Source organism: Panulirus ornatus, chromosome 44 (assembly GCF_036320965.1).
Source record: "Panulirus ornatus isolate Po-2019 chromosome 44, ASM3632096v1, whole genome shotgun sequence".
NCBI lineage: Eukaryota > Metazoa > Arthropoda > Malacostraca > Decapoda > Palinuridae > Panulirus > Panulirus ornatus.
The window spans coordinates 10,832,879-10,848,720 of record NC_092267.1 but is presented as its reverse complement, the minus strand read 5'-3'; the positions used below and the strand labels follow the sequence as shown (position 1 = coordinate 10,848,720).

At 47.0% G+C, this 15,842-nt stretch overlaps 1 protein-coding gene across 6 annotated transcripts in view; it reads left to right on the top strand.

Moving 5' to 3' along the window:
• LOC139762730 (uncharacterized) overlaps positions 1 to 15,842 on the top strand; it is a 92,524-nt gene that overhangs the window by 28,412 nt on the left and 48,270 nt on the right. The window contains exon 1 of one of the 6 annotated variants that reach the window (XM_071687772.1): positions 14,519 to 15,550. The exons of 3 other annotated variants lie outside the window; for them this stretch is intronic. In XM_071687772.1, coding sequence (XP_071543873.1) covers positions 15,443 to 15,550 — 108 coding nt within the window. In that variant the 5' untranslated portion in view covers positions 14,519 to 15,442. Of the gene's footprint in view, positions 1 to 14,518; positions 15,551 to 15,842 lie in introns of those variants that run through there. 2 more of the 6 variants (XR_011715815.1, XM_071687771.1) reach the window with 2 other exon arrangements.

Below are 15,842 nucleotides of genomic sequence, written 5' to 3'. Positions count from 1 at the left end.
ATTGCCTCTCTTCCCTCAACACATTCATCTTGACGGACAATAAGAGTTTAGGTTTGTCTTCGCTGCCATCACCTCATACATGTGTGTGTGTGTGTGTGTGTGTGTGTCCTACTATCTTCGTGTATCCACGTATATCTTCTCAGAGGACCTCAGGAAGGAGCCAGACGCCCCTCATCCTTGGTAAAGGCTCAGTAAACACAACTCCAGTGAGTCTTGGGATTTGTTTATGACAGAGTTCTGTAATGATTCTAAAATCTCTTCCTCTCATGGACTCACAATGTATATATTCTTGTGCATGATTTTCTACATATAACTAATACATATATATTTGTGTAGATAATAAGGTCATAGATATGGTAACGTGCTGAAAACATCTTGGTCGATCAGACCTTATGTCCAGAGACCGTCTGTGAAGATAACCAATAACTTGAACGTATCTTAACGTAATCAAGGTAAATCATAGTTACTTTACGACAGTAGGTTGGCAGAGATGATTGGCGCATTGGGTGATTACTGGCCTAACTACCCGAGGCTCGTACCATCAAACGGTCGTTGGCATGGTTAATGTGATCACAGGTCGGTCCAGTCTTGACGCAAGTCTGACGTGTTCCAGTACCCTCACGTTGTCAGTGGTGACGTAGATGTGACGTGTTCCAGTATGAATATCAATACAATGTTTACATCATTTTCATCGTTCTCTCCAACATTTACGACGATGAGGTCGAGGCTGAAGGATTGTTTTTCATGATCCTTTTCATCAGGAAATATATTTCAAGTAGATCACGATCGTTACGTCATCATGTGATCAACCCCAGGGGAAGACTTCTGTGAAACTTTCGTATTTCGTCTATACCGGGGTTCTGTAGGTAGGTAAGAGGTATCCGCTACAACGAGATCTTTCTAAAACTATCTTAGTTAGTGGCCTTAATGACGAGGCTTCAGTGTCGAGAGAGAAAATCTCCATCTGGGAACTACTTCAAATTGGAAAGCTTGACTTGGATGACAGACACTTGAGTCTGTACATAGTCAGTGTGGCAGGGAGTACTGTAGCCCGGGTCAGGGGGTGTGCGGCACAGTGGTTCGATACTCTCCTACACATAGTATCTCAAGAACTTGGCGAAGCCAGAGGCACAAGAAGGGTCTCAGTGGCAACACTGTGGACATGCAGAGCTACCATCAGACTTGGTCTTAGTAGAGCCACTAGTGGGTAAAGTGGTAGCATACAGCAGCTGCAGAAACAGCAGTGCAGGAGAAACAGCAACGGCTGCAGCTGAAGGGCCAATAACAAACTCGCAGAGGGGCTGTGAGGTGTGAGGTGTGAGGTAACAGACTGACAACTGCATCAGCAGCGGACTACAAGAAGATTCTCATACTACTATGGGCCGCTGTGGACGGCTGAGAGACGGGCACAGCAGCAGAAGGATCATCACTGCTCCAGCAGAGCTGAGTTCCAGTAGAAGTAACAGCGTCAGACGCAGCGGCAGCAAACAGAAGTTGCTGCTGGCAACGATGGGCAGCAGAACGTAACAGCATCAAGACTGTTGGACAGAAGCGAAGGTATTGGATGATACCGTCAGGAGGAGAAGCAGGAGGAGCAGGGGAAGGAAGAGGAGGAGGAAGAAGAGGTTCAGAATGAGGAGGAGGAGGAAGAGGAGGATCAGAAGGAGGAGGAGGGAGGGTTGGTCCTGAGAGCAGGGTCGGTCAGGTCTTCCCATACCCCGGTACCAACATTCCACCATTCCTCGAGCTGGGCATGGAATGTCGCCCACTCCACAGACCCACCTCACCCACCACCCACCCCTCGCACCAACACCCTGCTATCCACCCACCCACTCCTACGGATGACCCTCCCATACTCCAGCAAGGACCCTCTGACCACTAGGAGCACTAGGAAGTTGTGGCTGGGGTGACGGGGGGTTCGACGCAGTGTCTCCCATGTAGACAAGTGGACGCACCAACAAGCACTCCCACACGACGTTAACCAGAACGATACAGCCGCCCTCACAACCCTGCGGTGATTGACGAATTTTGATAACTTTTTTGTGTGGGCAGTTTGTCCTGGGGCACATTCCCCGCGGGTAGCGACCTGAGTGAGGTCTGGAAGATGTCTTCAACAGATGACAGAGTTAGCATCAGACTGCATCATTCTCTGTCCGGGTTTCCCGGTGATGATTATGGATTACTTGGGTCAACATGGCTTTTGAAATCTTTCGAGTTATTTCAGGCCAAGTGGCCAAGAACTGAGCTATGTGTCCAGAATGTTTACGTTTCTCTTCATCACATTACGGAGACTCGCTCTCTTACCAGCGTTTGCCTCAACAAGACCAGAGGTAGAGCAAAGTTTACATGTCTTCTCCAAGTGCAAAGAACCTCGACAGTCATGTACAACAACAGAGATAGATAGATAGATAGATAGATAGATAGATAGATAGATAGATAGGTAGGTAGATAGATAGATAGATAGATAGATAGATAGAGAGAGAGAGAGAGAGAGAGAGAGAGAGAGAGAGAGAGAGAGAGAGAGAGAGAGAGAGAGAGAGAGAGAGAGCAGAACGGTGTAACTAGGGCAGATGGTCCATAAACTTTAGGTAACCCAGGTCAACATGGGTTATGAACCATGTGCTTCAGGTCAACCTGAGCCAAGGTACAGACGATCCAGGTACCTCAGGTCAACATTAGTCATGGTCCAGACACCTCAGGTCAACATTAGCTACGGTCCAGTATCTCAGGTCAACGTGAGCCTCAGTATAGACGGTCCAGACACCTTAGGTCAAGATGAACCATGGTCCAGACGTGTGGTTCACGCCCTCCGTGGCTGGCTGGTTCATGTGTAGCGCAGCTGTGGCCAGCATTCCGGGCAGAAGGTAGAGTGTGACTGCCTGGACTTAACGCTACCGAGGTATTCCCTCTCCTCCTGCACACACTCGTTCACCTCTTGACCAGCAAGAGTGCAAACACGCACTCACCCAGAGAATGTAAATTGAAGTTACAAACTTAGTTACGGACTGAAATATTCCGTTAGCAAGTCCCTGAATCTCCAAATGGAGATAAATATTTGTGATTCTTGGTTGAAGATAAGCGGTTGGAATATTCTCACATTTGAACTATCTTTTTTTCTCTATACACTCGAGATATATTCTTTAGTTTTCTGGTAGGGATGGAGAAGGTGTGTTCCACCAGTGTCCACGACGGCGCCATTGAAACCCAACCACAAGAACGTGCAAAACATGTAATTGATTCTGTAATGAAAAGCTAACAGATAATTTCCTTTGCAACTGTGTATTTCGTTTTAATGTTACGTCTTCAGTGTGAGAGCTTTATAGTTAATGCATAGAGGAAGATCTTGTTAGCTTACATAGGCTTACTACCTGTTACATGAGAGCGTCTAGGGCGAGGAATGATGCTAACAAGCCAGTGTTTCCTCACCACCACAGCAGCTGATGTAGCGTGACAACTGCATGATGGATGGATGGATGACAATGTATGCCTGTGTCTCCATACATTCATCAACCCGACCTTGTATCTTACTCTCCCTCACACGGGTTACGACCACCCATAGAGCGATTGGTGTTGTAAGGCGGGAACCAAGTGTGGAGGGATTTAAGTAATTTTGTTAAGTACTGGCGCCTGATGAGATGGATTGTCTCCAATAAACATATCGTGCCACATGTATAGAAAATTCACATGTTAAATATAATTGTATGAACTATTGAAGCGCGATTTCACCTTCATATATATATATATATATATATATATATATATATATATATATATATATATATATATATGAACATAAAGGAAATCAAGCAGGGACAAAAGTTGGGTCTTTTTGAGGAAGTGAGGACGAGAACTTCGTGTTATAAGGGGTTCAAAGTAAACATAAGACTCAGTGAAGTACTACGAGGTCCAGTTAACCTCAGTCATGGACTTCCAGGCTTGTCCATCTTCAGGCGTAACCTATGGTCTTACCTTCAACTATAATTAGTAATTTGTTCCATTTGTTACCAATGTTATTGAAGGAAAAGTTCACGATCTTTTGTATCTATTATGACAAGTGAAGCAAGACTGCTCAGATGGTTACTGTCACAGCCAATGATAATACTGAACACCTGTTGATTTCTCTTTCCTGAGCCACTAAATAAGCTTAGATCTTCTGGTTCGGTTTCACGGGGTTTATTTCTCAGTCCGGGAATCTAATCTTGGTAGCTGGCCGCCGTACTCTCTGTGTCTTGTGTCATATAAAACGACCAAAACTGATCACGGTGTCCACGGTGAGGACGCACCAGTGAATTGTACAAAGTGAGATTTATTTTCTTAGACGTCAGCACCAATACCTCACCTATGAAGCCTAGGATTTTGTCCGCCTTTTTCCTAGAGTTTGTACACGTAATGTGCTTGGTTTTAGGCCGCTACCGCACTCAAGTCTTCTGGTTATGTAGCTCACTGTAGGTTGGTCTCTCCTTCGTACCCACGTTATGCGAAGCCTCGTCCGTATCTGTTAGAATTCATTTGCCGCTGGTGACCTGCTGGTGACCCGCTGGTGACCCTAGTCCATCAGTTTGTGTTGATCAGCTTGCTGCTCCAGGCATTCAATTTTCGAACTTCGTATCGTCAGAAAATTTTGGTAGTCTTCCTCGTAGTTTACTATCAATGTTACTGATATATCAGAAAGGTAATTGGTCCCAGGAATAATCCCTGTGGCACACCGTTACAACTAATCATTCTCAGACCAAACCGTTTACATCTCTCTGTTTACGGCCAGTTATTCAGTTCCTTAACTACCGAACTACAACCCTATCTGAACCATGCGACATCTTTTGTTAGTATTCATGCGTGGCTTTATGAAATATAATCTGAAAATCTACATAAATAGCCTTGACCCGCATTGTTATGATCATACATGTTGATTACTTCATAAAAGAAATCAAGTAAATTGACCAGACATGGACAACTTCGCTGATCAAGCGGTTGATCGTTAAAGTGATTTACCATCTTGTCTCAGTCGATGGTTTCCATAAGTCGATCAGACTAATTGGCCGATAATTTTCCGATAGATGTTTAGTAACTTGTAATTACTGATCTTTACTGGCAAACTTCCAACATTCTTGAAGCTTCTTCTGTGCGAGATGGTTTACTGAAAAGAGTAGTGGAATGCTCAACTATCTCAACTGTCTTCTTTCTTGTTTTACTGACGTTCATTACCGTCTCGTGCGAACACCACAGCTTCATAGTGTGCGTCTGTATGTTGTACTGCAGCTTCATAGTGTGCGTCTGTATGTTGTACTACAGCTTCATAGTGTGCGTCTGTATGTTGTACTGCAGCTTCATAGTGTGCGTCTGTATGTTGTACTGCAGCTTCATATTGTGCGTCTGTATGTTGTAAAATGTTCCCTGCGCTAGCAGTGAGATTTCACCGAGCACTTGTTTCTTTAATGTGAAAAAGGATGAGCAAAAATATTCCAAGATGATTGTCAAAGTTACACCGTCTTGGACTAGGCCAACGTATTGTGTCCGTAATGGACCAATTGACGGGGTAATGACTCTCTTATTTGCAATATAATCATAAAGTGCGTTTATGTTGCTATTCATATTTTCCACAATATACGCATCAGGTTGACATTTACTTTGATATATAAATTCTTAAACTTTCAGTTATGTGAGTTATTTCTCTTTTTGAGTTACCTGTGAGTTATTTGAATAGACAACAAAACACAGTAATTCACTACGTTGATCTGATTTCTGACTTCATACTGGAGGGAAATCATCGGCTAAGCTGACACATGTTGTCCCTCAACAACTTCATATGTTACAGTCAGCCTCTAGGAAGTCACGTCTATATCTCTCTCCCAGTTAATCCCGTCAAGAGTAATGCCAAGAATAATGATATCTGTAAGTGTAAAATCTGATATTCCTCTCACGACTGTTGTGTTGATGAACATCACAGGGAGTGAGGAAGGTTGGAACATAAGTAATGTATCGATAATCACTTGTCCCAAACTGTACCTCAGACTTGACGTTAACACTGATCCTCATCTGCAGGAACCACAGCTGAGTCTGTTCTCTTCATCATCCAAATATGATTTGTAAATGGAGTGTGTTCGGTCCCTCTCAAGTTTAGGGTAGTGTCCAACCCTTAAGCTGCAAGAGATTGGTATATTGCATTTCAGTCATTTCAGTTTTTAAAAGCTGGACCAGGAGACAAGCAAGGTGTGCTCCTCCTCCAGTGGTCAAGCTGGGTGAGCAGAGTACAGTTGTGGAAACTCTCACTGTGTTGTTATGATAGTGAGGTAGGCTTCCATATACCAGTGTTGTGTGCTGCGTGAAGCGGGTCAACATTCCTCGGACAGACCCGAGAGGAACTGATGACTGTATGAAGTATACTACATGAAGCCCATACTATCCTGTACTCCCGACGTTAGACCGAGTTTAGCATATCATGTATAATGATCATTAAGTCATGTAATTGTAATAACCTGCCCAGTGGCGTCCTTGTTAACGTGTAACTGAAGATCATTACTTCCATGGGGCCGTTGTGGACGAGACTAGCGGTGTAGCAGCTGACCTGACGGAGGGTGAGGTCACAGCGGGTGCACCATGCCCCCCCCCCCCATTTGAGGTCAGGCGGGCTGTAGGACGCGCCTCTCACAGATATAAGGACACGACAGCGAGGGTCAAAAGGGATCCCTGTGGAACGTTCTAGAAGGTCTGTGAGGTCATAACCTGGAAAGTAAGGTTGCAAGATACTTGGCGCGAGGGGCGCCACATCCACCCTAGGGTCTGGGAGGTTATGACCCATGATGTGAGGGGCGCCACATCCACCTGGGGTCTGGGAGGTCATGACCCGTGGTGTGAGGGGCGCCACCTCCACCCTGGGGTCTGGGAGGTCATGACCCGTGGTGTGAGGGGCACCACCTCCACCCTGGGGTCTGGGAGGTCATGACCCGTGGTGTGAGGGGCACCACCTCCACCCTGGGGTCTAGGAGGTCATGACCCGTGGTGTGAGGGGCACCACCTCCACTCTGGGGTCTGGGAGGTCATGACCCGTGGTGTGAGGGGCGCCACCTCCGCCCTGGGGTCTGGGAGGTCATGACCCGTGGTGTGAGGGGCACCACATCCACCCTGGGGTCTGGGAGGTCATGACCCGTGGTGTGAGGGGCGCCACATCCACCCTGGCACAGAGCGACTCAGGTGGGCTGACAGGGAGCTCCTCTCCGCACACAATTACCATTCCAGACAGCCGCAGCAGCAGGCTCCAGGAGCGTCCAGGGCGGCGCTCAGCGTGGCTGGAATACCCGGGCCGCCCTCAACAAACCGGCGGCGACTGGAGGCTTGCCAGGCTTCTGCTACTGAACACTCAAGTATGTCGGGGCACCCCCCTCCCTGCGGGGCCTTCCACCTCTTCAACCTCGGGAACACATAGGCGTAGTAGTGAGGCGCCCTGCCATCTTAACTCCTCCAGTACGACGGTGCGACCCTTGACTATGGTGTTCTGACCCTTGACCTGACCCTTAAGGAACCTGGCTCTTCAGATGATCCTGTCGAATCTGCAGCAATAAGAACATCCCTTCAAGTGGTCATCCTCAGCAGGGCACAACCCATCTCTCGTTTACTGATAACATACGGATTAATTCAAACATTTTCTCACATAATAAAATTAGTTCCGGTATCGTTCAGTGATAGACACATAAGCTCTGGGATAACGTCCATCAGTCTTATCCTGGTTTTTGCTTCTTTTATGATCCAACTGTTGCAGAGATGTTAGCCAGAACTAGGCTGTGCAGTCCTCAGTCCCGTGGTCATAAGTCCAGATTCCTGTCATACGTTTGAGTTTATGACATATTGCAGTAACTTGACATACCTGGGATTTCCTGCTGGTAATTAGGATTACCTGCAGGTATGACAGGTAGGGGATTATCTTCAGTGAGGGATGGTAGTGTAACGACCACACTAGGAGCAACACCAGAGACCAACAAATACTGAAAATTCAATTCTGTTTTTATAAGAATATCAAAAATATTTCACGAACATTTAAGAGAAAATTGATGTATGTTATTAAGCTTCAGTTATGTTTATTTACATTATTTTTGCATCATTCACTAGCCTAATATAAAGGTTTTATCAAACATGTGTTGCTGTACACCACTGGGCTATGGCTGGAGGGCATCGGGGCCTTGGGCCAGCTAGAAACCCTCTGGAACATACAGAACATGACTGAGATACAACAGCTGTTTGAAGTGAGCGTTGGACTGTGGCTGTGTGAAGTGATTACAGGACAGTGGCTGTGTGAAGTGAGTACAGGACAGTGTTTGTGTGAGGTGCGTGTAGGACAGTGTCTCCAGCTTGTAAGTTCCATCTTGTGCATGACGGATGCTGTGGGCGGTGTGTTGCACTGTCTGTGAGCGTTGTAGTGATAAGTGGTGTCTAGAAAGCAGACGAGTTTAGTTTAGTTTCAGGTGAGTGTACGTCTGATGAGTCAGGATTGAAGACTGGGCTGTGGGGGCGACAGGTCAGTGCCTGTCGAGTCTCACTGTGTGTATGTGCTTACTTAGTGTCGTATTTGTTGCGGAGGAGGGAGTTGAGTACAGGTTGCTGAAATGTGAAGCGGTGGTTAGTGTTTGTCTCTGTTTGATAGTTGTTAGTTAATTATGATTTGGTCTGAGTAAAAGAAGTGTAAGACTCTTGACGTGGTCTGGGTACGAGGACTGTAAGAGTGTTACAAACATTTGGATGCAGAGCTCACTAACGTGAAATTGTTCTGGAAACATTTTTTCTTCATTATGCTGGTGTTGAGTGTTTGTGGTTACAAGGAAGTCGGTGATTGTTCTGAGAAGTTTGTATTTTGTGGTCTACAGTTTTGTTATGGTTGTTTATGACAAGGTGGGTGATTAAGCGAGTGAGGCTTAGTTTGAGATGGAGCGAATAAATTGTCTGTATATGAAGAGACTCTTTTACTTCTCTTCTCGGGATATAAACAAAGGGAGAACACCAGGAGACGTGTCCTGCTCTGCTGTCTCTAGGAGGCAGGTCGTGAGGCCACAGCCGCTCGCCACACACTATACACGACCCCAGTGCTTCCCTCTACAGATATTTGCATAAGGTAAAATGCGTCGTGGGAAAGTTGGAATCCAAAGGTCATTTCTCCTTCGTTGTTTTACCTTCTGCGAGTCATGACCAGGATGTCTAGTATTGTCTCTGTGTCTTGCGTTTGGTCTAACTGTTTATCTGTGGCTTCCAGTCTGTCTGAAGCTATTCCAGTGTCGCTGTATCTCTTCCAGTTTGTCCGAAGTTCTTTCAGTCTGTCTGTATCTCTTATAGTCTGTTTAAATCTCACACAGTCTGTTTAAAACTCTTCCAGTCTGTGGCAACTTAAACTAAGTCATGGAAGACTTCATCCAAGTCAACACTGACACATACAACGATGGTTTCACCTGCCAGAGTAACGATAGCTTCATCAGGTCAGGTCAGGTCCGGGTCACTCACATAGGCAGGCCATCAGTGTAGTCTTCCTGATTGTCTGTAGTTCCGGATTTCATGTTATCAGCGTGAAGTGGTCATACCTTCAGGAAATATTTCTTATTACAGAATAAACGTTAAGTGTTCGAATTCCCCTGATCACGGAAGGAACACAGGAGTGTTCTGCTCTTGTAGAAAGTGATCCTTCCTACGTCCTGTGAGGCCTGGTCCCCGCCAGGTACAGAGACCATAAGTACCTTCACCGTCCTAACAGGCTGCTGGACGACCTGACCCCATCGTGAGAACTTAATGACCCAATCACATCCTTAGAACTCAACGACATCATCAGACTTTTATGGAAATCAAGTAAGAGTTTCATCGGGACTTGTGAGGTTCCTCACACTCCTGAGCAGAAATGTCTTGTGTGAGTCAAGATCATAATGAGGTGTTCCTCATGTGTGCCAGGTGTGTGAGTCAAGATCATAATGAGGTGTTCCTCATGTGTGCCAGGTGTGTGAGTCAAGATCATAATGAGGTGTTCCTCATGTGTGCCAGGTGTGTGGTTCATCATGAGGGTTGCCTGAGGTCGGTCATCAGAGGTTCGGGTGTCTGGTCGTCATCCTTGACAACCCTACGACTCGTCTTTCTCTGTACAGGTTGGTAACACTGTCCTCATACCACACACACCAACAATAACACATGAGGAGGAATATTGATCACCTGTGTTGAGTGAGATGCTGATCAAGGCAGCACCAGTAGGGACCCCTCTCCCACTCTTTTGACCTATGCCTTACTGTCAGCACACACGTCACGGCAGTGGACCGTGTCCACAACCTGCTATTGTCAGCTCGCTCTGAAGTCTTGTCTTCAACGGTTGTAGTGATATGTGAGTCTCTGTGTCTCTTGTGAGATGTTGAAATATGTTTTATGTATCCATTTGGTTCAGATGTTGCTGGATACTTGCCTCATTATGTGTCTCAGCTATGAATGTTTTGATATATTTATTGCTTACTCCTTAAAGCGCTAGTTAATCAAAACACACACACACACACACACACACACACACACACACACACACACACACACACACACACACACACAAGTCCAGTGGTCACAGAAAGAAGGAATTTCAGAAGCGACGACTCTCAGCGGGGACCCAGGCGTGGGAACGCCGGTCACGACGGGGGGTTATGGAGCGGGGGCGGGGGCCTGGGGGAGCCAGGGTGGGGGGGGGGGGCTCTGTATCACAAGAGGGTGGCTGGCATCATTGTGTTGGAGTAGTGTTGCTGTGGGTAGTCTGTGGCAGGGGAGAGGAGGGGACTTAGGCTTGGAGGCTGAAAAGTGGTTCACCTTAGGTACTAAAAGGTAGTTAATCTGTGATAGAAGTTACTAATCTGTGATAGAAGTTATTAATGAAGTTATTAAGAATATAGTCTTTTGGGATGAAATGTGGCATCGTTAGTCTTCTGGAAATCATGTGTAGGGTGAGGTGCTGACTGACAGATATGGATGTTTCAAGAAGTTGTTCCTGGAGATAAAAGAGAAAACATTTATTCTAGAATGTTAGGAAGGTATTCTGTCCAGCTCTGGGAGAGGGTCGCTTGTGATGGGGAGGATATGATGGGACGCTATTTTGCAAACGTAACATGTGTTGTAAACGGGGCACAACAGGGGCTGTAGACGGGGCACAACAGGAGCTGTAGAGGGAAACCTTCAGTCTGTATAATGAGTCATGTAGGCATCTATATGTGTGTTTGTTTGTATATTTGTCTCCATATGTGACCATATGGTGGCCGCCTGCCTGTGGAACTCAACGGGTCTCGTGGTCTGTAAAAAATAATGTGAGTATTTGTAGAGAATTTTGAGTAGAAGTTCAATAAATCTACTCTGGCGCGCAAGTTATGGATGGAGCGTCTAAAGAGCTATACATTTTCTCTCAATATGTGTTTATTTATTGTGTAATTGTCTGTTAGTTATGGCAAATATGCAGGAAGCTGTATGAAAGAGACCGTGTTCTGACGAAGATGTATAGAAACAAGATTGTTAAGTGTAGTGAAGTGTTACCGAATTAGATAAACGACTTACAATGGACACACGCTTACTTCCAACCAACAGCTCACTAACAACCAGCAGTTCACCAGCAACCAACAGCTCACCAACAAACACCAGCTCACCAGCAACCAACAGCTCACCAACAACCAGCAGTTCACCAGCAACCAACAGCTCACCAACAACCAACAGCTCACCAACAACCAACAGCTCACCAGCAATTAAAGCCTCACCACAAAGAGACTTATGACCACAACAACAGAGGCACCAAAGAGTCTGTCCCAGACGCCCATCATTGATTTTCTTAAAGCGATTTTACCCCTGATGTGGCCTGAGCCCCCACGCCGGGGGGGTGTCACTGTGGGTCTTCTGGAAATAATCAAGATCAACAAGACTGAGTTTAGTATGACACTGGATTATGGAAATATACTAAGAGGACAAGTTTGGTCATTAGCCGGCTATAAGGTCAATAATGAGTTCCAGTTCACAACCTGAAGTCAACTGACGATTAACAGAGCGAGACCTGCTGTTATCAGGCCATAAGCCAGTCAGTGAAGCAACATGGCATCACCAGGAGACTGGAAAGAATCCTCAAGAGGTCGTCTCTACCTCTCGTGGGTGTCAGGGTTCCTCTTGAAGCATCAGACGATTCAAGAGCTCCAGAAGGACCGACGCTGGCCAGCAGGATCATCGAGACACGTCTCAAGTCGTTCGTTCATCACATCTTGAGGTTTGGCTCTGCAATACCGCCAGACAGGCAGACACCCTCATACAGCAGTACACTTCTGAGCTGTAATGTAATAATTCACCGAGTGGCTCCATATTTGACATGAATGTGTCTGCTGCATCTCTGAAGATGACTTTCCTACCTCGTGATTTTCTCAGTAGAACGTATCATTAAAACTCTTCTCTTCTGTGTCACAGTAGATGTGTGGAAGTATATGTTACTAACATACACACGTAGAGACATGGATAGTGAACCTTGTTATGATTGTCTTCGAGCTCTTTGGTGATGGTGATGTGGGATGGTGATGTGATGGGATGGTGATGTGGGATGGTGATGTGGGATGGTGATTGTTGATAATGACGGTTGTGAGTAATGATGAGGGTTGTGATGGGAACTATAGTGACTGTGACGGTAAGAATGATACTGATGATGATCATATGATGAATGATACTGATGATGATCATATGATGAATGATACTGATGATGATCATATGATGAAGAGTCACAATGATGGTGATGCCAACCATGATGGTGGTGGTGTCCCCCGTTGGCACCACTACCAGCGCTTCATGTACCATTCAGTGGTCACGGTGCGGTGCGGTGCTCCCTGACCACGAGACCCTCTGATGGAGCAATAAGTAACGACAACAAAGCCTTTATGAGCGCGCCAAATTCCGAAATGACGACAAAATGGCCGATCTAATGGACCATTCTTCGTCCGGCCCAACCTCATAAGCTAATCAAAATGTATTGCCACAATCAAGGCCTTCGGACCCCTCTCCATCCAGCAATAGACCGTTGACCAATCACCAGCCGAGCCAGACCCGAGACGTCCAATCAAGAGTGAGGCTTTAAACACTGGGCGGGACAGCTTTAGGCCCCTCCCATCGCGCCTGGAATCCAGGTTATTGATTGGCTGTCGCTCGGTTGCCATGACGACGCAAGAACAGTGGGGCTGTTGACTGGTATTGACTGGAAACTATTGGATAAGAGGATAGTCGCCGAGGAAGATAATAATAGGCATTATCAGCTCAGATTAGTGGTCCGTGATCCAGGTAGAGGGTCGTAACGCCGCTGTTTTCGTACGCGCTGCCCGCCAGAATTCTACGCCCGTGATTGACTGCTCAGCGACCATGGAAAAAACTGGCGGCATTCCTGGAAGGCGGTCCTGGAGCGCAACAAGCTGATTGAAGGAAATTACAGATTGACGCTTGGATCTTCTTGTGTCGGCTTCGGCTCCAACTGGGCCGCCGTTACCACCTGTGAATGGCGACTAAACTTTACAACGATTTTGTGAACTTTGTGCTGTGATCTGGAAGGTTTCATAAAGGCCACGGAAAAGATCGAAAAGGACAGACTACGGTGAGCGGTGTGCAGGGTGCGCGGGGCGAGTGTCTTGACCCTAAACTGGTTAACAAGGGAGACTTGTATGGTGATGGCAGATATCTACATAGAGAGGTCATATACTTGATGATATTTATTGAATATTTTCTTTGCATGAAGATATTACCTAAAATGAGTAATGTGAAAATATTCAGAAAATATTTTTTCATGAAAAGTCTTAGAAAATTAAGATATGAATTATGTGGTGAAATGTAAAGAAATAAACACTGTAAATAAATCCCTTGTTCCATTACTCTTGTGCCGCCAAGTTAGTGTCTACTTCAAATGTGTTATCTTGTGTTATTGTGAAGCTTCTGTGTTATCTTTAGTGGTGAGGCAACACGAGTTCCCGAGGACAGTAATTCAGCCTCCACTCCTCACCACACCACTGCCACACTGTCGACAACCTCACCACATCGTCAACCCGGCCGTCATCACACTACTCTGCGTCACCATACCATCACAAGGACCAGCATTCTATCTCCTTCGCCACACTACGTGTTGTCAACCTCAACACATCGATACCCGCGGTTAACCACGGCGCCGCTTGCGGGTAACCGCACTGTCACCCTACTGCCGCCGCTAGTGGGTCACCAAGGTCTGCAGCACCAGCAGCCTCACCAGTGGCCGCTCCTGGTGATCTCACACACGGCGCCTGCCAGCCCTCACCACTACCAGTAAGCCCTTACCAGCGCACCCCAGACCTCACCACGGTCACCAGCCCACCCCAGACCTCACCACGGTCACCAGCCCACCCCAGACCTCACCACGGTCACCAGCCCACCCCAGGCCTCACCACGGTCACCAGCGCACCCCAGACCTCACCACGGTCACCAGCGCACCCCAGGCCTCACCACGGTCACCAGCCCACCCCAGACCTCACCACGGTCACCAGCCCACCCCAGACCTCACCACGGTCACCAGCGCACCCCAGGCCTCACCACGGTCACCAGCCCACCCCAGACCTCACCACGGTCACCAGCCCACCCCAGACCTCACCACGGTCTCCAGCGTCATCATTCTTCTCTTCTTTATCTTAAAGTAAATTGTTATCATTACCGTCATCACTAAAGTCACCAGCGTCAGCAGTGTCCTCATCATTAACAGATACGCCGTCATCACCACCGTCAGCCGCACCAGACCAGCAAGTGGCATCAGCACCATGTACCCCCTACAGTGAGACCGCACCCGCAGGCTTAAGCTGTCCTAAACTGTGGGAACCTGCGGCGCCCTGCGGTGCGGGATCTGGCGCATCCCGGCCATAAATCAATGTTAAGGATCCCGCTGTTGTACCCAGCAGGAGCGGCCCCTTCCAGGGACGTACGTCTACAGGCGGTGACGGAGCAGACATACAAACTGTGACGAGGTTGTAATACGACGAGAGATGGGCGTGCTGGAGGCGGCGCGGGAGGCGACCCCGGGGCCTGACAGATGGGCGAGGAACCTGGTATAGGCACGCTGATCCCGTCCCACTGGAGATCAACACAAGTTATGGGACGAAGATGCCTCGTTGTAGGGAAACAGAAGAAATATTTTCGTGAAATATATGGAAAATAATAACAATAAATATTGAAACAGATTTTAGTTAACTTGTGTGTTGTGATGATGAGAAACGAGTCTCAGGGACCGTTGTAGACTGTCCGTTGTTGTCTCTCAGGTAGAGCGATGACACACAGACTTGTAACTGAAGATAAGGAAAATAAAATGACGATTTAAGTTGAGAGGAAGATAAAGACGACTGATAACGGAGGTTCCCCGCTGCACTGCGTAGGTTCCCCGCTGGACTTTGGAAAGTCCGATTTGGCAGCGGCGCCGTCGATAGCGGCGGTTATGGCGGGCGTCATGTACCAGGGTTACGCCTCCTACCTGCAGGCCTACCAGCGCCACTCGAACCCCTACTGCCCCACCACACCCCTGGCACTGAACCACTATGATAAGGTACTCTACCACACAACCCTCACACCCTCCCGTCACTATGACTCAGTAACTATCACTCCTTCGACCAACTGACACTCAACATGATCTTGACCACATATTACCACACGAACCAAGTATTCATCATCATACCCGGACACCACTGCACTATAACCATCACATATTGTAGAGAAGGTAGTTATTGGAACAATGGAACCATTCTCTCAGTGGCAAGATATCATTACTCTACCCACAACACAACCTCATAACAGATAAACACATTAACAAAGTTGTTACCCTTCTATTTCCATGTCAG